The 22,585-nt window shown below is 36.3% G+C and overlaps 3 protein-coding genes and 1 pseudogene across 3 annotated transcripts; 3 read left to right on the top strand and 1 right to left on the bottom strand.

Annotated features, from left to right (window-relative positions):
• Window positions 1-245: 245 nt before the first annotated feature.
• LOC147292439 (F-box/LRR-repeat protein At3g48880-like) lies at window positions 246-2,252 on the top strand. The gene is made up of 3 exons (XM_086233601.1): window positions 246-396; window positions 514-956; window positions 1,436-2,252. Exons 2-3 carry the CDS (start codon window positions 514-516, stop codon window positions 1,932-1,934), a joined length of 942 nt encoding a protein of 313 aa, XP_086089727.1. The 5' UTR covers window positions 246-396; the 3' UTR covers window positions 1,935-2,252.
• Window positions 2,253-7,704: 5,452 nt separating this feature from the next.
• LOC147292438 (F-box/LRR-repeat protein At3g48880-like) lies at window positions 7,705-9,463 on the top strand. The gene is made up of 3 exons (XM_086233505.1): window positions 7,705-7,827; window positions 7,945-8,387; window positions 8,867-9,463. The coding sequence occupies exons 2-3, from the start codon at window positions 7,945-7,947 to the stop codon at window positions 9,363-9,365; spliced, it is 942 nt and encodes a 313-aa protein (XP_086089631.1). The 5' UTR covers window positions 7,705-7,827; the 3' UTR covers window positions 9,366-9,463.
• Window positions 9,464-10,136: 673 nt separating this feature from the next.
• Window positions 10,137-11,145, bottom strand: LOC147292437 (uncharacterized; annotated as a pseudogene).
• Window positions 11,146-12,495: 1,350 nt separating this feature from the next.
• On the top strand, window positions 12,496-14,528 carry LOC147292436 (F-box/LRR-repeat protein At3g48880-like). The gene is made up of 3 exons (XM_086233852.1): window positions 12,496-12,722; window positions 13,209-13,585; window positions 13,775-14,528. Exons 1-3 carry the CDS (start codon window positions 12,705-12,707, stop codon window positions 14,253-14,255), a joined length of 876 nt encoding a protein of 291 aa, XP_086089978.1. The 5' UTR covers window positions 12,496-12,704; the 3' UTR covers window positions 14,256-14,528.
• Window positions 14,529-22,585: the final 8,057 nt, after the last annotated feature.

Genomic DNA, 22,585 nt, shown 5'->3' with positions numbered 1-22,585 from the left:
ATTTCGTATTTAAATTCCATTATGATTACATTTATCCAAATAAGAGAATTTACAAATTTTAAAATTTTAAATCACGTCATTTGTGAATTCCTTAATAGTTTCATATTACTTCATCTAAACGCAGCATTAAAGAAAATATCTCTTTTTTTGGTCAAATTCTAAAAAAAATATCTAACAAGACATAATGGCTAATGGACTATTTGACTTATAATTGGACTGTTTAGGACAGGAAGACTTTATGACCACTGTTTTCTCTCTCTCTCTCTGCGATCTCTTCTCCGTTTCGCCGATCGCCGTTTTCTCTCTCGGTTCCCAACCGAAACAATCCAAACGGATAGGCTCGGTTAACTGAACCTGTGGGTTCGATTTCGGTTCTTGGATTCACCATTTCGACAGGTTCGGTTTGGTTTTACTTTCTGGTTAACATGGCTTGTCTTCCTGCTTCTATTTATATATATAATTTCTATTTTGATCTGTTTGTATATGTAACTGCATTTGAATGAATTATTGTAGATGGATGAAGTTGAGCGAAGATGGGAGGAGTTGGACAGGGACTGTTTGGTGAATATCTTGGGAAGAGTTGGAGTGGAGTCATTGCTGTTGGATGTCCCCTTTGTTTGCAAGTCATGGCACAAAGCAAGCTTCAACCCTCTGTGCTGGCAACGTATCATTTTCTCTGACATTCCAAAGTGTCAAGTCTTTGGTGAACCTCTGGGCCTTTTTGATGAGATTTACAATCAACTCCAATTTAATCTGACTAATCAAGCTGGGAGTTTCTTCCTTGCATTTGATCCCTTTATAAACAAATTTGTACGCAAGTATGGGATTGAATGGAGCCGTTTCTCTGTCACGGCGTTTCTGAAGTTGGTCGTTGGTCGCAGCAACGGGAATGTTACTTTTCTCAGGCTTCCTGACTGGTGTGAACAAGCTGTAGGGCTGCAATTTGTTGCAGACTTGTAAGTTTTCTCACACCGATTGTATCACATATAATCACATTTGTCAATAGGGTTTTCACTTTGTCACTTTGTCAACATGCAGTTTTTTAATTTGTCGTCTTACACGTTTTTCCCTTGCAGTTTCCTAATTGCTTATTTATTTTACAATTTTATCCTTAAAATGTATTGATCTTCTGTTAACTACTTTTGTTAGAGAATGATATTTTAGGCGATTCAAATTATGACCAAATTAGCTTTCCTTTATAATAGTAGAGATTATTAGCTCATTTCTTTAAAGTTAAGTTTTTAGGCTCAATGATTGTCTAACATGATATATCATAGCTCTAGCAGGATTAATTTGCATATGAATCCTCACGCGATGAGGTTGCCAATTTTACTATCTGCATTTGTCTTCCTCTACCTTAAGACTCTACTGTAAATATAGCACTCTATATATGTCACTCCAGAAACGATGTGGTTATAAATTTTTTGTCTTGCAGGTGTACTGGCCTCAAGTATCTATCTTTGCCCACCTGTTTAATGTGCGATAGAACACTTCCAGAACTGATTGGAAAGTGGAAAAATATGGAGGCCGTGTGTCTGGGAAGCACCTACGATTTCGAAACAATCCTGGCACAGATCAGCATTCACTGCAACAACTTTGATTGTCTTCGTGTAGGTATTGCCAATATTTGCAAAGACGAGGCATTGGCAATTGTTAACCAGCTGCCTAAGATTAAGTACTTGATTTTGAGGAGGGCATTCATACCTCGGGACAGTCTTGTCATTTTACTTAAGGGGTGCAAACAGCTTGTGCTTTTGGATGTGAGGGATTGTGTGGGTTTTGAAGGCGATGATGAAATTCGGAAGCTTGCTTCTCATATAAGTAAATTCAGGTGTGAGGGTTCTAGAGTGCATGATGATTCAGATGGGTTTTCTGAGGTAGTCCGTTATCATTTTGATCCTGAACTTATCTATAATGGGTACCTTTCAGATTAAGGCCAAGTGTAGTAACTAGTAAGATCTGCCATACCTAGTCTTGCTGAATTTGTGAATGAGAGTTAAGGGGAGGTTGCTTACCTAAAATTTGTCCTCTTCACGAACAAGGTTGTCCTTTGGAAGGATCTACCCTAGTAAGTATTACTTAATTCTCTGTATTGTTACTTTTTTTTTTCCTTCTTTTGGGAAGACTCTGTATTGTTCTCTATCCTAGTAAGTATTACTTAGTTCTCGATATTGTTCTTTTTTTTTTTTCTTCTTTTGGGAAGACTGTATTGTTCTCTATCCTAGTAAGAACTACTTAGTTCTCTGTGTTGGGTTTTTTTTTTTCTTCTTTTGGGATGACCCTGTATTGTTCGCTATCCTAATAAGTATTACTTGGTTCTCTGTATTGTTCTTTTTTTATTTCATCTTTTGGGAAGACAGTATTGTTTCGATCTTGTTGCACATATCATAAACAGTCTTCTCACTAATTATGATGCCTTTGTCGCATTAATTCGAGTGCGTTGATAACCTATGGATCCTAAAGAACTCCCCAGACTTCTTCTAAGTGGAGATTGCAGTTAAACAAAAGGCTTCCCTAGCTACATCTATTGGGAACAATGCTCAGGCCTTCTCTGGCATGACTACCCAAACCAAGCCTTTTTACAATAAACACATCTTCGTGACCCAGATCAAGGAAGAGTCAGATGTAATGGCCTGAATTTTGGAAGAAAATAAAATGGGAAAGTTATTTGACAATGGGGCTTAAATTGTATTCATAATACATGGGAATTAAATCCTTCATTAATGCATGGGGCTTAAATCATGTTGATATATATGGAGGTGATAACTCTATACAAGGTTAACAATCTTAAGATAATTCCATACTACTATCACCTACTCAAATCTGTATCTGAAATGGTAATAACGTATTTCCTCATAATATTCATCGGAATCATAATAAAGAATCCCTTACAACTGAATTTACTGATATGAGAAGCTAGATATTTCATCAAAACTTACCCTCATCAAAACCTACACAATCACTGACATCCGAAAGCACATACTCCAGTAGTAATGTGACAAGACTGTCCTGATCCAAGGGTATGTTGTTGTTGTTGTTGTTGTTGGAAATCAAATAGTGGAAGCCCGTTTCCCAGTATTAGTTTTAAGTTGATTAGAAAACTTCTCAACTGACAGAAATCTAATGACATGAAGGCCATGATGTATTCGGCGTTGGTCATGTGTGGAATAGTAGCATTTTTCCTGCTTTTCTTTTCTTTTCCTTTCAGTGAATGGTCATCTCATTTCTACTCATGTCATATCTTTTCTTTTCAATCTCATTCTCATCATCTGCTAATTCCTGAAGGCTAACAAGCCTAACATGCCGGTTGGCTTCAACTCCTCCCTATTTTGTCGCGCAGGTTAAGATAATTTGGTAGGACAGATTTACGTGGCTCTGTTGGGTGAAATATTTTATTTATTTACTTTTGTGAAAATATAAAGCAACTCATGATATGATATTCACTTTGCTTTGACTAAGCACAGAAGTTTTTATTATTGGTCAAATAAAGATATTATGTCAATTGACTCAATTCTTAAATTATGTTATAATTTATGTGAAAAATTGGTCACACATTAAGTTAGGGGTGGGTTCGGTACAGTTACCGTACTGAATTCCGACCGATATGGGTCGGTAACCGATCACTTTGGTATCGGTCGGAGAGTGGCAGTGCCGACTACAACACCAAACTAAAAACATCATAGAAAAAGGGGGAGAGATAAGACAAAGAGAGGGAGAGAGGGAGCGAGGTGCGACAGAGAAGGAGACAGAGAGGAAAGATGGGGAGGGAGGGTGGTGAGTTGCGCTGGGTTGGGCGGGGTGGGGAGGGGGTGCGACAGAGAGGGAGAGAGGGAGGAAAGGTATTTTGGGGAGAGGGAAATAAATGATAATGGTGGACCGGTGGTGGTGGTGGTGATGGTGATGGTTGGAGTCACTTGGAGATGATGAATTGATTGGGGGCCGGGGGCTGTGGTCGCACACAGAAAGAAAAAGAAGGGGAAAAGAAGAGAAGAGAAGAGACACGGGTGGGAGGAGAGAGAAGAAGAAAAAGAAAAGAAAGAAAGAAGAAAGGGGGGGCACGTGGGTTGGGGGGAAACGAAAAGAAAAAATAATAAAAATAAAATTTTATTTTGTAAAGAATAAATAGGGTATTTTGGGGTTTTGTTTAGGGTTTGGATTTTGGGGTTTCATATACATATACTATATAGGGTCTATAATTTAGTATAATATTAGGGTTTAGGGTATTTTTAATTAGTTTTTATATAAAAATGTATTATATAAATTAAAAAACATATAAGTTAATAAGTTATAGGTTTAGGGTTTACAAATTTATATATGTTTGATATAAATTATAGAAAATTAGAAATGTATTATATAAAATTATATAGAAAGATAATACTAAATATTTTATATTTAGGGTATACTAGTATAGTATAGAAATGTATAAAAATGAATTATTTTAATTATATTTTTTCAATATACGGTCGGTATCGGTACCAAATTTTGTAAACCAGTACCGTTATCGAATTTATCTGTATTTTCGATATCGGTACTTTTTAGTATAAAATTGGTACAGTATCGATTTTTTTGGTATTTCAATATTTTTATCCAGCCCTAGACAAGACTGTCCTGATCAATGTTCGCACCCCCCTCAAGCTCAAGTACTTAATATTAGGCACCAAGTTGACAATTTCCAATGCTAAATCAGTAAATCTTTACCAGTTGATAGCACGAGACACATGTAAACGACAAAAATTCCTGCAGTGAATGTCAATCTGTTAAAGGATTTTCTCCAAATCATATATGCTACTCAATGACAACTCCTCCAAATGTTTCCAATTTCCAATCAGTTCTGTAATTATGCTTGATTGCTGGTACACTAAATCTCTGGGCAAAGACAAAGCCTTGAGGACAGGACACCTACAAACAATAGTTTACCAAGACTCAATTTTGAGATGACTAAAAAAAATGTTACATTTACAAAGAACATGAATAAATACTTATATTTGAAGAGAACTCACACTTCTGCAATATATTTCAAGGCTGCTTCTGAACAACATGAGGGTAGCATACACTCTGCTATGATTGACGACATACTTTATAAATGCAGTAACGGAGAAACAACTCTCATCAATTCCAAATTCACACACAAATCTTTTAAAAAATGGGTCAAAAGTCCAACATTACTACGCTTAAGAAAATCAACAGTGTACCGGTTTCAGAGAGGTGTAAACCTGGTTCTCGAGCCTGTCAAATTAAAACAAACTATTGTCTCATGCACCTCAAATTACAAATAGCAATAATTAAGGACGTTTTCTGATTCATTTTTTATTGGCTCAGAATTCCAAATAGAGTAACTACTTTTATTTAGATTTATGATATGACTATCAATAACTTGAACTTCATCTCCATTATCTCAACCTGCTCAAGAATTCCATTTTGAACAACTTTTAGGTAGTTAAGGCAGGCTTTTGCCCAAAAAAAAAAAAAAAAAAAAGGTAGTTAAGGCAGGCTATTTTGTATCAGAAATGATGGAAACTATGAATGAACTCATGCGTCAATGTGATTCTTTTAATTTCTTTTGTAAAGAAGCTTTCATCTCTTAAAAGTTTATAGGAACTCTCAAGAAACAAAATTACAAGAACGATTGGAATCAATTTAACAAAATTGAGAGCTATGTTACCGGAAACCACTATGACAGAGGTGACCAACACACTGTATACATAAAACATACAGAATATATAAAAGTATGCAGCAGAAGCTTTAATATTCTATTTCTGCATTTAAATGTTATACACCAGCAATGTCTTAACAGGCAAAAATAGCATTTAAAGCATTTTGTGCTACCATCCATTTAAGTAAATCACAAATTTGCAAAAATCAATGAAGAAACCAAATAACACATTACCAACTAATATCATCATGAACATCTTACTAATTGAAATAATCATCCGGTCTAACAACAATAATCCAGAGGAAAAGGTGATGACACCATTTGCCAGTTTCAGTACAGCAGGAAGTTTCCAAATTAAATTTTAGATGAGCACAATCCTATTCAAAGCAACTCACTTCCTCTGTTCCAGCAGTAAGCAAAGTTGTCTCAGCTACTATATCACCATCACATGGCACAATAAGTTGGGCCCTAGGTCAAAAATTGTGTCATTACGTCTAGTCAGTTATCATTTTGATCCTGAACTTATCTATAATGGGTACCTTTCAGATTAAGGCCAAGTGTAGTAACTAGTAAGATCTGCCATACCTAGTCTTGCTGAATTTGTGAATGAGAGTTAAGGGGAGGTTGCTTACCTAAAATTTGTCCTCTTCATGAACAAGGGTTTCCTTTGGAAGGATCTACCCTAGTAAGTATTACTTAATTCTCTGTATTGTTTTTTTTTTTTTTTCCTTCTTTTGGGATGACTCTGTATTGTTCTCTATCCTAGTACGTATTACTTCAAGAGTATTTGAAAATATAATAGAATTGTAATGCCTCAGATAATTGAGAACTTGCCGTCTAAATTGTATATAAAGTGTAGAGGGAGTTACAGGAATTATTACTGGAGTTACAAGACAATAAAGGGAAATAAAGAGAGAGTAATAAACACAAGGTTAATTATGTAGGTGAACTCTTCTCACACCCCCGCAAGCTGAGAGGAGGAGGACGAACTGGCAGCTTGGAGATCAAGTACCTAAAACAAGTGGTGGATAACCCTTTAGTAAGAACATCAGCAACTTGATCTTGAGTAGACACATAACAAACATCAAGCTCATTCCGAACCACCTTTTCACCAACATAGTGATAATCAATCTCCACATGACAAGTGCGAGCATGAAAGATGGGATTAGATGCCAAAGAAATAGCACTAATATTGTCACACCATAACCTGAGGGCATTTAAGATACAAATGGAGATCTTTAAAGATGGAATGAAACCATGACAAGGTGGCAACAGTGTAGGCAAGTTGGCGATACTCAGCCTCTGTACTAGACTAAGAGACCCCGCCTTACTTTTTAGAACTCCATGAAATTAAGTTGTGCCCTAGATAGATACAAGAATCTCCAGTGGATCGGCGATCATCTGGGTCTCTAGTATAATCTGCATCAGTATAAGCCTGTAAAGATAAATGGCCAGGAGTATAATAAAGCCCATGAGTCATTGTATGTTTTAAATAGCATAAAATACGTTTTACTGCGATCCAGTGAGTAGTAGTGCGCCGGTGCATGTACTGACATACTTGATTAACTGAAAAGGCAATATCAAAATTTCTATTAAATGAAATTATTGAAATCTCAACAAAATTTCAATAAAAATAATAGATACGTGATAAAATTTTGGGATTATTTTCAAAATTTCATTCATTTGTTGCCAGTGAGTAAAAAGGGAAAACTTTAAGAAAATAAACTAAAAGTAAAATTCTTCATTAATTATCTGCACGAAAAGGCTTCTTTAGAGACTTTATACAAAGATGGAGTAGAAGTGGCCAAAAAAAAAAAAAAATACAAAGATGGAGTAGGTAGGGGCGGCTACAAACCCCATATTGGAACAACTAGAAGCACAAGCAGACAATACTATTTTAAAGGAAATATCTCGTTTTTTTGGTCAAATTCTAAAGAAAATATCTAACAAGACATAATGGCTAATGGACTATTTGACTTATAATTGGACTGTTTAGGACAGGAAGACTTTATGACCGCTGTTTTCTCTCTCTCTCTCTCTCTCTGCGATCTCTTCTCCGTTTCGCCGATCGCCGTTTTCTCTCTCGGTTCCCAACCGAAACAATCCAAACGGATAGGCTCGGTTAACTGAACCTGTGGGTTTGATTTCGGTTCTTGGATTCACCATTTCGACAGGTTCGGTTTGGTTTTACTTTCTGGTTGACATGCCTTGTCTTCCTGCTTCTATTTATATACATAATTTCTATGTAGATCTGTTTGTATATGTAACTGCATTTGAATGAATTATTGTAGATGGATGAAGTTGAGCGAAGATGGGAGGAGTTGGACAGGGACTGTTTGGTGAATATCTTGGGAAGAGTTGGAGTGGAGTCATTGCTGTTGGATGTCCCCTTTGTTTGCAAGTCATGGCACAAAGCAAGCTTCAACCCTCTGTGCTGGCAACGTATCATTTTCTCTGACATTCCAAAGTGTCAAGTCTTTGGTGAACCTCTGGGCCTTTTTGATGAGATTTACAATCAACTCCAATTTAATCTGACTAATCAAGCTGGGAGTTTCTTCCTTGCATTTGATCCCTTTATAAACAAATTTGTACGCAAGTATGGGATTGAATGGAGCCGTTTCTCTGTCACGGCGTTTCTGAAGTTGGTCGTTGGTCGCAGCAACGGGAATGTTACTTTTCTCAGGCTTCCTGACTGGTGTGAACAAGCTGTAGGGCTGCAATTTGTTGCAGACTTGTAAGTTTTCTCACACCGATTGTATCACATATAATCACATTTGTCAATAGGGTTTTCACTTTGTCACTTTGTCAACATGCAGTTTTTTAATTTGTCGTCTTACACGTTTTTCCCTTGCAGTTTCCTAATTGCTTATTTATTTTACAATTTTATCCTTAAAATGTATTGATCTTCTGTTAACTACTTTTGTTAGAGAATGATATTTTAGGCGATTCAAATTATGACCAAATTAGCTTTCCTTTATAATAGTAGAGATTATTAGCTCATTTCTTTAAAGTTAAGTTTTTAGGCTCAATGATTGTCTAACATGATATATCATAGCTCTAGCAGGATTAATTTGCATATGAATCCTCACGCGATGAGGTTGCCAATTTTACTATCTGCATTTGTCTTCCTCTACCTTAAGACTCTACTGTAAATATAGCACTCTATATATCTCACTCCAGAAACGATGTGGTTATAAATTTTTTGTCTTGCAGGTGTACTGGCCTCAAGTATCTATCTTTGCCCACCTGTTTAATGTGCGATAGAACACTTCCAGAACTGATTGGAAAGTGGAAAAATATGGAGGCCGTGTGTCTGGGAAGCACCTACGATTTCGAAACAATCCTGGCACAGATCAGCATTCACTGCAACAACTTTGATTGTCTTCGTGTAGGTATTGCCAATATTTGCAAAGACGAGGCATTGGCAATTGTTAACCAGCTGCCTAAGATTAAGTACTTGATTTTGAGGAGGGCATTCATACCTCGGGACAGTCTTGTCATTTTACTTAAGGGGTGCAAACAGCTTGTGCTTTTGGATGTGAGGGATTGTGTGGGTTTTGAAGGCGATGATGAAATTCGGAAGCTTGCTTCTCATATAAGTAAATTCAGGTGTGAGGGTTCTAGAGTGCATGATGATTCAGGTGGGATTTCTGAGGTAGTCCGTTATCATTTTGATCCTGAACTTATCTATAATGGGTACCTTTCAGATTAAGGCCAAGTGTAGTAACTAGTAAGATCTGCCATACCTAGTCTTGCTGAATTTGTGAATGAGAGTTAAAGGGGAGGTTGCTTACCTAAAATTTGTCCTCTTCACGAACAAGGGTGTCCTTTGGAAGACTGTATTGTTCTCTATACTAGTAAGAACTACTTAGTTCTCTGTGTTGGGGTATTTTTTTTCTTCTTTTGTGATGACTCTGTATTGTTCTCTATCCTAATAAGTATTACTTAGTTCTCTGTATTGTTCATTTTTTATTTCATCTTTTGGGAAGACAGTATTGTTTCGATCTTGTTGCACATATCATAAACAGTCTTCCCACTAATTATGATGCCTTTGTCGCATTAATTCGAGTGCGTTGATAAAGAACTTACCTGGGGATAGGTAAGTTATTTTCGCGTTGATAACCTGTGGATCCTAAAGAACTCCCCAGACTTCTTCTAGTAAAGAGATTGCAGTTAAACAAAAGGCTTCCCTAGCTACATCTATTCAGGCCTTCTCTGGCATGACTACCCAAACCAAGCCTTTTTACAATAAACACAACTTCGTGACACAGATGAAGGAAGAGTCAGATGTAATGGCCTGAATTTTGAAAGAAAAGAAAATGTGAAAGTTATTTGACAATGGGGCTTAAATCCTTCATTAATACATGGGGCTTAAATCATGTTGATATATATGGAGGGGATAACTCTATACAAGGTAAACATGTTCTCAAACCTTGTTCATATCAAACCGGGCAAACAACCTCTAGATAATTCTATATTACCATCATCTACTCAAATTTGTATCCGAAATGGTAATAAGGTCTTTCCTCATAATATTCATCGGAATCATAATAAAGAATCCCTTACAACTGAATTTACTGATATGAGAAGCAAGCTTTGATATTTCATTATTACCCTCATCAAAACCTACACAATCACTGACATCCAAAAGCACCAGCTCCTTGCGGCCCAGTAGTAATGTGACAAGACTGTCCTGATCAATGTTCGCCCCCCTCAAGCTCAAGTACATAATATTAGGCACCAAGTTGACAATTTCCAATGCCAAATCTTTACCAATTCAAGCACGAGACACATGTAAACAACAAAAATTCCTGCAGTGAATGTCAATCTGAGAAAGGATTTTCTCTAAATCATATATGCTACTCAATGACAACTCCTCCAAATGCTTCCAATTTCCAATCAGTTCTGTAATTATGCTTGATTGCTGGTACACTAAATCTCTGGGCAAAGACAAAGCCTTTAGTACAGGATACCCACACACAATAGTTTGCCAAGACTCAATTTTGAGATGACTAAAAAAAATGTTACATTTACAAAGAACATGAATAAATACTTATATTTGAAGAGAACTCACACTTCTGCAATATATTTCAAGGCTGCTTCTGAACAACATGAGGGTAGCATACCCTCTGCTATGATTGACGACATACTTTATAAATGCAGTAACGGAGAAACAACTCTCATCAATTCCAAATTCACGTACAAATCTTTTAACAAAATGGGTCAAAAGTCCAACATTACTACGCTTAAGAAAATCAAAAGTGTACCGGTTTCAGAGAGGTGTAAACCTGGTTCTCGAGCCTGTCAAATTAAAACAAACTATTGTCTCATGCACCTCAAATTACAAATAGCAATAATTAAGGACGTTTTCTGATTCATTTTTTATTGGCTCAGAATTCCAAATAGAGTAACTACTTTTATTTAGATTTATGATATGACTATCAATAACTTGAACTTCATCTCCATTATCTCAACCTGCTCAAGAATTCCATTTTGAACAACTTTTAGGTAGTTAAGGCAGGCTATTTTGTATCAGAAATGATGGAAACTATGAATGAACTCATGCGTCAATGTGATTCTTTTAATTTCTTTTGTAAAGAAGCTTTCATCTCTTAAAAGTTTATAGGAACTCTCAAGAAACAAAATTACAAGAACGATCCCGGTTAGTTAAAGGCTAGTTTGTTGTGTTGTTTGGGCTTTGGCCTGCCCTTTTACCAAAAAAAAAAAAAAATTACAAGAACGATTGGAATCAATTTAACAAAATTGAGAGCTATGTTACCGGAAACCACTATGACAGAGGTGACCAACAAACTGTATACATAAAACATACAGAATATATAAAAGTATGCAGCAGAAGCTTTAATATTCTATTTCTGCATTTAAATTTTATACACCAGAAATGTCTTAACAGGCAAAAATAGCATTTAAAGCATTTTGTGCTACCATCCATTTAAGTAAATCACAAATTTGCAAAAATCAATGAAGAAATCAAATAACACATTACCAACTAATATCATCATGAACATCTTACTAATTGAAATAATCATCCGGTCTAACAACAATAATCCAGAAGAAAAAGTGATGACACCATTTGCCAGTTTCAGTACAGCAGAAGTTTCCTAATTAAATTTTAGATGAGCACAATCCCATTCAGAGCAACTCACTTCCTCAGTTCCAGCAGTAAGCAGAGATGTCACAATAAGTTGGGCCCTAGGTCAAAAATAGTGTCATTATGCAGTTTTAGTTGCATTGCATTAATAACATAGTTTTGTGTGCTTCCAAGTGACATGTGGCACAAAGATAAGTAGAAAGAGAAGGCGGGTGAAAAAGGTGGATAGGGAGGAGTTGAAGCCAACCGACATGTTAAGATAGCAAATTAGCAAATTGGTCAAAAAAAGATAGCAAATTAGCAAGCCCTTCATGAATCAGCTGAGGATAAGGATGAATTGAGTAGAAAGGAAATGACTAATCACTGACGAGGAATGCTAGCCACAGTCACCCAAGCGACTGAGCAGCACACTCTCTTTGTTAAAAGCTTGACACGTGGTTGATTATTTCAACAAAAGCAAAAACAAAAGGAGGAAAAAATGGAGGTGGAGGTGGAGGTGGAGGTGGTTCAATTCTTTTTGTTCCTCTCATTAATTAGAAGAAAAAATAGTTTTTGGGCTTTTCCTATTATTGGATAAAAAAAGGATAAAATTGGAAATGGGTTATATAACAAAATTTTTTAGCTTTTTATGAGATGCTCAACCACGTGTTAGGATTTTAACAAAGAGAGTGTGCTTGGGCGACTGCTGCTAGTATTCCTCGTCACTCAAAAGAAAAAGGAAAGCAGGAAAATGCTTTTAGCAAAACACGCCAAATACATCATGGCCTTCAAATCAAAGCCAGTCATGATTCTTTCATTTTGCTTTTTTGAAGGTGTTTTTAACTTTCTGGTTAGCATTTATATGGGGATTGCATTTGCTTTGGACTAGCATAGTGTGCATAGACACTGACTCACTGAGCACTAGTGCACTACCTTTCTCTCATCTCCTGCTTGGCTGCTTCTATGTCCTTCAATTTTAAGGTGATTCAATTCTGTTACCTCACATACATACTCTGTTTATTAGCTTATTTGGTTTTTGTTTTTTCTATTTGCACTTTGAAATAATTTGTTTAATTTCAAATTTTACTCACAAAACACACAATCTACTTATTTTTCTTGAGTTGCTTTTGGTTTTATCTTAAGACTATTGAGTTATAAATTATTTAAAAAAAAAAATTGTTAGTTTTGTTGTATTTCTGAAAAAATTTGTGTTGGTGATCGACTTGTGTTGCTGTGTTTCTATACCACTGTACCAGAGGGTAAAACAAGGCTTTCTCTCTTCAGGAAATAATCTGAAGAGGAAGCAAGAGATCGAGAGTTCAGAGAGTGTATGGACTATATAGTTATCTATTAAGTTTAAGTCCATGTGTATTTATTCTTTTATATGGTTCTGTATATAATTAATACAACTGTATAGTTCTTCATGAGAAAAAATAAAATATATATATATGACAATATTTGTTGTAGATGGAAGAACGAAGATGGGAGGAGTTAGAGATGGACTGTTTACTGAATGTGTTTGGAAGAGTGGGTATGGAGTCACTGCTTCTGGATGTCCCTTTTGTGTGTAAGTCATGGCACAAGACAAGTCTGGAACCTTTGTGCTGGCGATCTCTCATGTTTCCTGTTCAACCTATAACTTATGATGATTTCGGCTATAGAACCGATTCAGGGAGCTTTGAGACCTTTATGGAAAGATTTTTAAATGAATATCAAATTGATGAGAGCCGTTTCTCCATCACTGATTTTATCAAGTTTGTCGTCAATCGTAGCAGAGGACATGCTACTATGCTTAGGCTACCTGCATGTTGTTCAGAAACCGCGATCCAATACGTTGCAGAAATGTAAGTTTTTTTAAAAAAAAATTTCAAAGTGTTTTGATAGAGAGAGAGAGGTCTTAGAATCTTTAGTATGTAAGCTTGCTTCAAATTCTGTACATCAAATTAGATCAATTTTTGCTCCTCTTCAGGTAAGAAGCCCAATCATTGTTTTATTATATTCGATTTCCTTATAGGTAAAACTTTTTTTTGCAGGTGTCCTGACCTCAAGGTTCTGGAATTGCCCATGTACTTAAAGGATAATGAATCAAGCATAATTTACGAACTTAATGGCAAGTGGAAAGATTTGGAGTGGTTGGTATTGGGAAGCAGCTTTGAAATTTTTAAGGATGAATTGTTTGATCAAGATGAGGCAATGGCTTTTGTCGGCATCCTGCCTAATCTTAAGAAGTTGAGTATGAGAGAGGCACGTATTGACCGAAAAGCTCTTCTTACATTACTGAGGGGCTTCAAAGAGCTTGAGTTTTTCGATGTCAGCAATTGTGTGGGTTTTAATGAGGGTGACGAAGAAATATTGAAGCATGCTTCTCATATTACTAAATTCTACTGTGAGGGTTCTACAGTTTTTAATGAAGATGATAACGATTACGATAATTACGATAGCGATTTAGATGATTACGATAATTTCGATAGCGATTTAGATGATTACGATTTCGATATAATTGCATACGCCTGAATGTAGTAAGTATCTGCCATACCCAGTCCTTGTTGTAATGAGGGTTATGGTGCATGCCGTGTTTGCTAGTCTGTTTGTTTCTGATTAGTTGTTGTCAGCTGTGTTAGTTTTGCTAGTGTTGAGTTGGATGCTGGTACTTCTAAGCTTGCTAAATTTTTTTTATTCACTGGGTTTGTTGTTTGGTTTAGGGCGTTCATTTGTGCATTGTTGGCCAGCATTCTTAAGCTCTGTTTTCTTTCCGGATTGCATTTTCCAAAATATGTTATGAATCCATTTCCTCTTACTCACACACCTTATAACACACTGTCAAAAGTGAAAGTCAAGTAAAAACAAGCACAAGATAATAATGAAATAGTGGATAACAAAGCGAAAGTCAAATATGGATCTCTCAATCTGACTCCTTCCTGTGGTACATATACTGCAATATGTTCTTGGATGTCAGAGATTGTGCAGGTTTTCATGAGGATAATAACGAAATACCAAAGCCTGCTTCTCATATTACTAATTTTAGCTGTGAGGGTACATTTCTTCTGTATCAGCATACGCCCGTCCTAAGGGTAGAGATCTCATGTTCCCAAATCAGGGTAGAGATCTCATGTTCCCAAATCTACTGTCTCTCTCTGTCCCATCTCACAGATTTTGAGGGCCTTTTCTTAGTTCTTGTTTACTTAAAAAAAATAAATCTCAAAATATGTGAGAAGGAACAAGGGAGGGACAGGGGGATTTGGGGACAGGAAATCTCCACCCCTAATGGATTTGTTCATGAGACTTGAAGTAATTCTGATAGTGTATTTTTGCATTTCAATATGAAAGTGCACTTATATTTTGTTGTATTGGCATTTTGATTTATATAGTTGGAAGAAAAAAAAAAGTAAGAAAAATAAGAAGAAATTTTAATGAAGAGGAACTGAATTGATGAATAGTGGAGAATTGAGATAGGCCTAGGGTGGGCTGTGGGCTTTTTAGAAATTAATTCTGGGTTGGGCCGGGCTGCAATCCAGTCAGTCCAGAACGTAGCTACTTCCCAGATGCAAGCAGCATGGCCTCCAAATTTTCCCACTTGCCAATCAATACCGGAGCTTTGGAAGTGATTCCCAAACAAAATAAAGGAAATATTTAGCAAAAGAACCTCATTTATACCCCATGTCACAAGTCAAGGGTATGACATTCACTTTGTACCAATGAGGACGAAAAGCTTTCATTTGGGTCAAATTAGTATATTCCATCAAGCCCGTTACAATTTCGTTAAAAAATTGATGTCGCAGAGCATGATCAATTTTTAAGGACATAATTTTCAATCCCAATTACTATTAAAAAATAGTTAAAAAAATTAAAAGAAAAACTAGATAAGAGGTGGAGGATGCAAATACCCTTCCTACCCCCACCCACCTCCCTCTCCCCTCTTTGGCCACCAGTCGGCTACCCCGTCCTTCCACGCCAGAAACCCCTCTCCCCTATGCTAACAACCCACTGGCCGCATCTCTCTCTCTTTCTCTCACACACACACACACACACTCTCTCTCTCTGAGTCTCACTCTCTTTCCCTCTCTACTATTGTAGGCTGGTCTAGTAGAGAGAGAGAGAGAGACCGAGGTCATTAACTTGGGTAAGAGGGTTGCAGGCACAGGGAGGGGGGGAAGGTTATCGCCGGCCATGGAGAGGGGGAGGGAGGCGGGGAGGGGTTTCTACATCCTCCCCCTTTTTTTGTTTTTAATTTTTTAGGGCTAACTACAATTTGTCCCCCAAACTATTGAGGGGGTTGACACTTTACCCCTCAATCTAATTTTTTTAACAATACTCCCCCCAAAATACCTTCCGTCAAACAAAAATCTCTCGTTTGTTAAAAAAATCGTTCACACTATGTGAGGCCACGTGGCATTTTAGATTTAAATGATTTCTAGTAAACTCTCCATTGAATTCAAATTTCATTGTAGTGGAAATCTGATTTGCCTTCGATTCTAAACTAACATCCTCTATTTTCATCATCCAACAAATGAATGATCAAGTAAACAAACTACAATCATGGATTCATAGAGTTGGCAGTTCTTGGCAAGCTTGTCGCACCGAGTATTGTAGAACAAACGAACGTAAAAAGAAAAAGTTTGGTTAAAATGTTTAAGGGTAGTTTTGATAATTCAGTGGATAAAAGAGAAATTAAAGGAGGGCTGCTATTTGCACACTTTTTTAGATAACAAGGTGGCCGCCAGGTAGGGCTCGCCTCACAGGTGTGTCAGCCAGCTCAGCGCCTTCTCTCTTTTCCTGGGCTTCTCACATGGGTGGCCCACTTTTTTTTTGTTTTAGTTTTAGTTGAGACCCAAATCTCAGACACAATTTGGGTTTCACACACATTTGGGTCTCCTTTTCCGGCCCATAGGAGTTGTGTGTGACCCAAATGATACCTAAAATGGGTTTTGGGTCTCATTTTCCGGCCTTGTAGTAGAAGGCTTAATGACAGTGAGTTAACTACCGAATCAGAGGCTTAATGTAGTAGAAGGTTTTTGTATTACGTTAAAAAATTACATCTTTTTAAATTTATTTAATTGTAGTTCTGCTATAAATGATTTATATCTTAAAATTGTGATGGTGAGATTCTTGAATTGATGGTTTAAGGATTAAAGATTAAAAATTAAAGATTCAACAAAGGATTGAATAATGTGTTCAGTATGCTAACCCATGCTAGAGCTTCAAGGACTGTATGTGTTCAGATTTGACAACGATCTGAAGAAGAAGAATGAGATGAAGAGAGAGAGAAAGAGAGAGAGAGAGAGAGAGAGAGTTATAATTTGTTCATTATTTTTCTCTCTCTTCTGAATAGTAGTGGGTTAAAGAGAAAGAGAGAGAGTTATAGTTTGTTCATTACGTACTTTTCTCTTTCTTTTGAATAGTAGTGGGTTAGCTTTCATTTATTTTGTTATAAACTAGAAAGGAAATATAGAAAACTGAAATGGTAAGGAGTGTTTCTCGATTAGCTTTTTTATTCCATCTTTGGTAGAGGTGCCGATTTATAGGCTTACAATGATAGGATGATTAATACAAATCATTAACCACCCATAAATTTGTAGGTTACAAATCACTAATTATCATCATTAGGATATAGGTTACACATCCGTAATTAAGACATAGGTTACATGATAATCAAAGTTATAGTAATGGTGGTCATCCACACAGTAAACCTTATGATTTATAACACTCCCCCTTGGATGTTCACCATACAATGATAGTTGTCTCATTAAAACCTTGCTTGGAAAACCCAGTGGGAAAAAACCAAAGTGAAGGAAAAAAGAGTACAACATTATGAATCATTGATATAATGTTGGACGCGCTTATGTTGCCTTGTTAAAACCTTGCTAGGAAAAACTCAATGGGACAAAAACCTAGTCGAAGGAAAAAGAGTACAACGCGCATATGTTCATAATAGTATACTGCTTGATGCTCCCCTTGACAAGGCTCTCCCCCTGATGATTGCATGTTTCAATTTGATTGCTTATAGAGTTGACACAAATCTATTCCATACACCAACTTCTGAAATGTGGACTTTAGTAGAGATTTGGTGAAAGGGTCCGCTAGATTATCATTGGATCGAATTTGCTTTACTTCAATTTGCTGACCCTTTTGAGGTTCATGTGTGTAGAAGAATTTTGGTGATATATGTTTGGTCCTATCACCTTTGATATATTCTTCCTTTATTTGAGCAATACAAGCAGCATTGTCTTCATACATAATAGTTGGAGTGTTTGTTGGAGGTAGATCACATGTGCTCCAGATATGACGAATTACTGATCTTAGCCAAACACATTCGACTACCTATTCGGTTTAGGAGTGGCCCTTGTGCGGATTAGAGAAATATCTAGAATCTGTGTACCCAACAAGACTTGATCGAGCTATTGGAAAATTCACTTGATTAAAACAAACTCATATATGTTGTTCCAAGAAGGTAACGTAAGATATGTTTGCTATCATTCCAATGTCTACGTGATGAAGCAGAGCTATATCTAGATAACAGATTCACCGAAAATGATATATCTGGTCTAGTACATGGTGATAAGTATAGTAAAGCACCTATTGCACTAAGATATGGCACTTCTAGACCAATGATCTTTTCATTATCCTCTTTGGGACGAAACAAATCTTTCTCAGTGTCAAGAGACCTGACAACCATTGGAGTGCTTAACGGATGGGCTTTATCCATATTAAAATATTTTAAAATATGTTCAATATAGGTTGACTAATGGACAAGAATTTCGTTTGCACAATGCTTGATCTACATGCCGAGATAATATTTTGTTTTCCTTATATTCTTCAAGGATTTGCTTCAAGAAGTTAATATCTTTAAGGCACTTTAAATACATTGGGATTTGCATGCTTTTATATCACTCAAGGAATCGCTTCTAGGGATGAGCTTTTACCCATGTAATAATCTTTAAAGATTTGAGTATATAAGCATATAGATCGATCTCCATAAATATGCAGTGACAACATTCCATAAATTTCACATTGATATAACAACTATAACAACAATACTGTACTTATAGAAATGTGGCTACATATATGATATGAGAAATTTTTCTTCATGATCATAATCCCAATCGACGGCCAAAAGGAAAACCACCACGACCACGAAAGGTACCACGCGCACGGGTAGCCGCGAGAGCCGTGACAGAAGGATCAATAGCAGGCTGATGTTGTTCATGATAACGCCTCTCAGCAGTGAGAAGCAAAGCTTCCAAATCGTCATAAGAAATCGGAGTTTCACGTGCCTGAATGGAACTAACAGTTGCCTCATAGGTTGGCCCCACGTTGTTGAGAATAATGGTAATGAGATCAGGGGTTTGGACTGGATGACCAGCAACAGCAAGTTGATCAGAAAGAGAATTGATACGATCAAGATATTCAGAGATACCAAGATCCCCATGAACAGTACGAAACAATTCACCACGTAGCTGCATAATTCTGTTCTGATTGGTGGAAGCAAAACGACGAGAAAGAGAATCTCAGGCTGATTTGGCAGAAGTCAGAGTGACCACTGAAGAGAGCAGTCGGTCAGAGAGAGAGGAATTGATCCAACTAAGAACCAATTGGTCTTCAAGAATCCAAGCTTCATATGTTGGATTAACCTTGTCTGTGACTTTCCCGGCATCATCAGTAAGAAATGCACAAGGACATGAAAGAGATTCGTCAACATAACGCATAAGATTACGGCTCTTCAACAACGGAATCATCTGTGCACACCAAATGGGGAAATTGTTAAGACCCAATTTGACAGACACTGCGTTGCTCACATTGACAATAGGAGCAGGAGTGGTCGATGTAGAGAAGGAGGAGGCCATTGGAGAAAGGGGATATGAGAGAGATACTGATTAGAGTAGAAAGAAAAAGGCAACTAGGATGTTGAGATTTCTTGTCGTGAGACGAGAGGCTCTGATACCATAAAGAATAAACACAAGTGATGGGTTTTGAGTGCAGAGGATTCTCGATACACTTTGAGTATTGTATTAATATAGTTATAATAGTCTATTAATTACAAGAGTCATATACAATGGAAACAACTATTTGAATACATGATAAGAGAAGAGATATATCAGCAAGAGGATAATGATGCAGCTGGAGATACTTTTGAATTCGAAGCAGGGGATAAGGAGGTGTCCTTATCTTTAGTTTATAGGGAAAACTTTTTGCCGTATTTAGTGATTTAATTCACACTATTTCAAACACTCATTGTAACCTTCAAGATTTGATATTTTTGATTTTGGTGTTTGAACTATAGGTTCTTATTATTCCACGTTTTAGTTCTACTGGAATTGTCTCTTTCTAGTTTGACCAATCATTTATGTTTGTCGACAGTTATAGTACACGTGGTTCCACATCATTATAGTATTTGATGATTTTAGTAGCTACTATAAACAAAAATGTCATCAATTCATGATCTCACAATCCTCTTTTGCATATATACATTAGATATATATATATTTTCGTAATGGGGTACCCATGCCTCTTCAAGGGCTTTTATAGTCTCTTCAGGGACTGTCATCTCTTCTAGGATGATTTGTATAGAGAATGTGGATCTTTAATTTAATTAATTGGGCTTGTGTGGACCATTTCATATATTCTTCACTTTTGGGGAGCTAAAATTTGGAACCTATAGATTCATTACGCTTCAGGGGTGAAAAATAATAGTATATAAAAACAGAATGATTAGTGAGCATGAGAAAACTTGCACAATGGCACATTGATCACAAATGCAGAAAATTGCATTGTCTAAATTTGTGCTATCATTGCGACTTACAGTATGTAGTATTGAAAATAATAATAAACAATACTAAGATGTAATAAGAAAGAAAATATACTAAGAGCTTCTTTATGCTAATAACGTGTTATAAACTAGAAAGGAAATATAGAAAACTGAAATGGTAAGGAGTGTTTCTCGAATAGTTTGTTTATTCCATTTTTGGTAGAGGTGCCTATTTATTGGCTTCCAATGATAGGATGGTTAATACAAATCATTAACCATCCATAACTTTGTAGGTTACAAATGACTAAATTATCATCATTAGGATATAGGTTATACATCCGTAATTAAGACATAGGTTACATGATAATCAAAGGTATAGTAATGGTAGTCATCCACACATTAAACCATATGATTTATAACATATTTATCTTTTTAAATGGGTTAGCATTTTAAGAGAAGTCTTTCAACTTTCAATAGGGGTATGATTGAATAAATAAATTATTTTTGTTTTCTATTCTTGTACAAACTAAACATGGGAAATGAAATAAAAATATTTGGGTTTTTTTCATATTTAGTACCTAAACTTTGACCATTGTCTTAATGTGGTATCTAAACTTTTATTTGTCCCAATTGAGTACCTAAACTTTTATTTTGTGTCTAATAGGTACCAAAATGAATTTCTGTTAAAATTGTCAACAAAAGTTAGGGGCAATATAGTCACTTCAAAAAATTTATATTTTAATTATAATTTTTTATTTTTTTTGTTTGTTGTGTGTTTTTTTTTTAATAATTTTAAACATATAAAGAAAATAATTAAAATATACTTTGACTATATTGCCCCTAACTTTTATTGACAATTTTAACAGAAATTCATTTTGGTACCTATTAGACACAAAATAAAAGTTTAGGTACTCAATTGGGACAAATAAAAGTTTAGGTACCACATTAAGACAAGAGTCAAAGTTTAGGTACTAAATATGAAATAAAGTAATAAACCCAAAATATTTTTTTTTTTGTTACTTTTCTAACATTACCAAACATAGGAATATAAATCTTACATTCTCTTTCCTCTGAAAATTGCATAGGAATTCATTTCCCATGAAATGAATCCCGCAAACCAAACCGCGCCTTACTGTCTACATTTGTGCCTCTACCCTTAATTAGTTCTCTTTGTAAATGTAGCATTCTCTACATGAGTAATGCTATTTGGCCTAAAACAATTGATTAAATTGCTTGGACCAAATGAAGTAGCTGCCATCGATTGGGTGTCTTGACCCAAGTAAACACACAATTGATGGCTGCCACTTCATTTGATATAAGCGATTTGGTCAGTTGTTTTGGGCCAAATAGCATTACTCTTCTCTACATATGTCATTCCAGAAATGATTTCATTGTCAACTTTTGTTTGGCAGTTGTACTGGCCTCAAGTTTTTATCTTTACCCACCCTGTGGGATCAAGCAGTTTTGCGAGCACCTCCAAAACTGATTGGCAAGTGGAAAAATTGGAGGCCTTGTGTCTGGAAAGCACCTGGAATATGGAGATGAACTTGGCACAGATCAGCATTCACCACAACAATTTTAATAGTCTGCGTTTGGGTATTTGCACCAACATTGGCAGAAATGAGGCACTGGCACTACATCATGTATTGGCACAGTCTTGTCCATTTACTGAAAGGGATGCAAACAGCTTCTGCTTTTGGATGTGAGGGATTGTGTAGGTTTTGAAGGAGATGATGAAATACTGAAGCTTGCCTCTCATGTAAGTACATTCAGGTGTGAGGGATCTACAGTAGTTAATGATGCCTTTGGACCTACTAAGGTCAGCTATCATTTTGATCCTGAACTTATCTAATGAAAGGGTACCTTTCAGATTAAGGCCAAGTGTAGTAACTAGTAAGGTCTGCCCTGTAGAAGGTTACCGTACGCTTGGAAGGATCTACTACCCTAGTCTGTTTCATAATTTCTGTGTTGTTCTCTGGTTCCTTGTGAATTGAAGTAGTACATTATGGTCGATGTTGTTAATCAGCCATCATTTTGATCCGTAAGTTACCTATAAGAGGGTACCTTTCAGTTTCAGGCTCAGTGTAGTAACTTGTGAGAT

This window comes from Dryas octopetala, chromosome 2, assembly GCF_963921425.1.
Source record: "Dryas octopetala chromosome 2, drDryOcto1.1, whole genome shotgun sequence".
Taxonomy (NCBI): domain Eukaryota; kingdom Viridiplantae; phylum Streptophyta; class Magnoliopsida; order Rosales; family Rosaceae; genus Dryas; species Dryas octopetala.
This window is presented reverse-complemented; position numbering and strand designations above follow the sequence as displayed.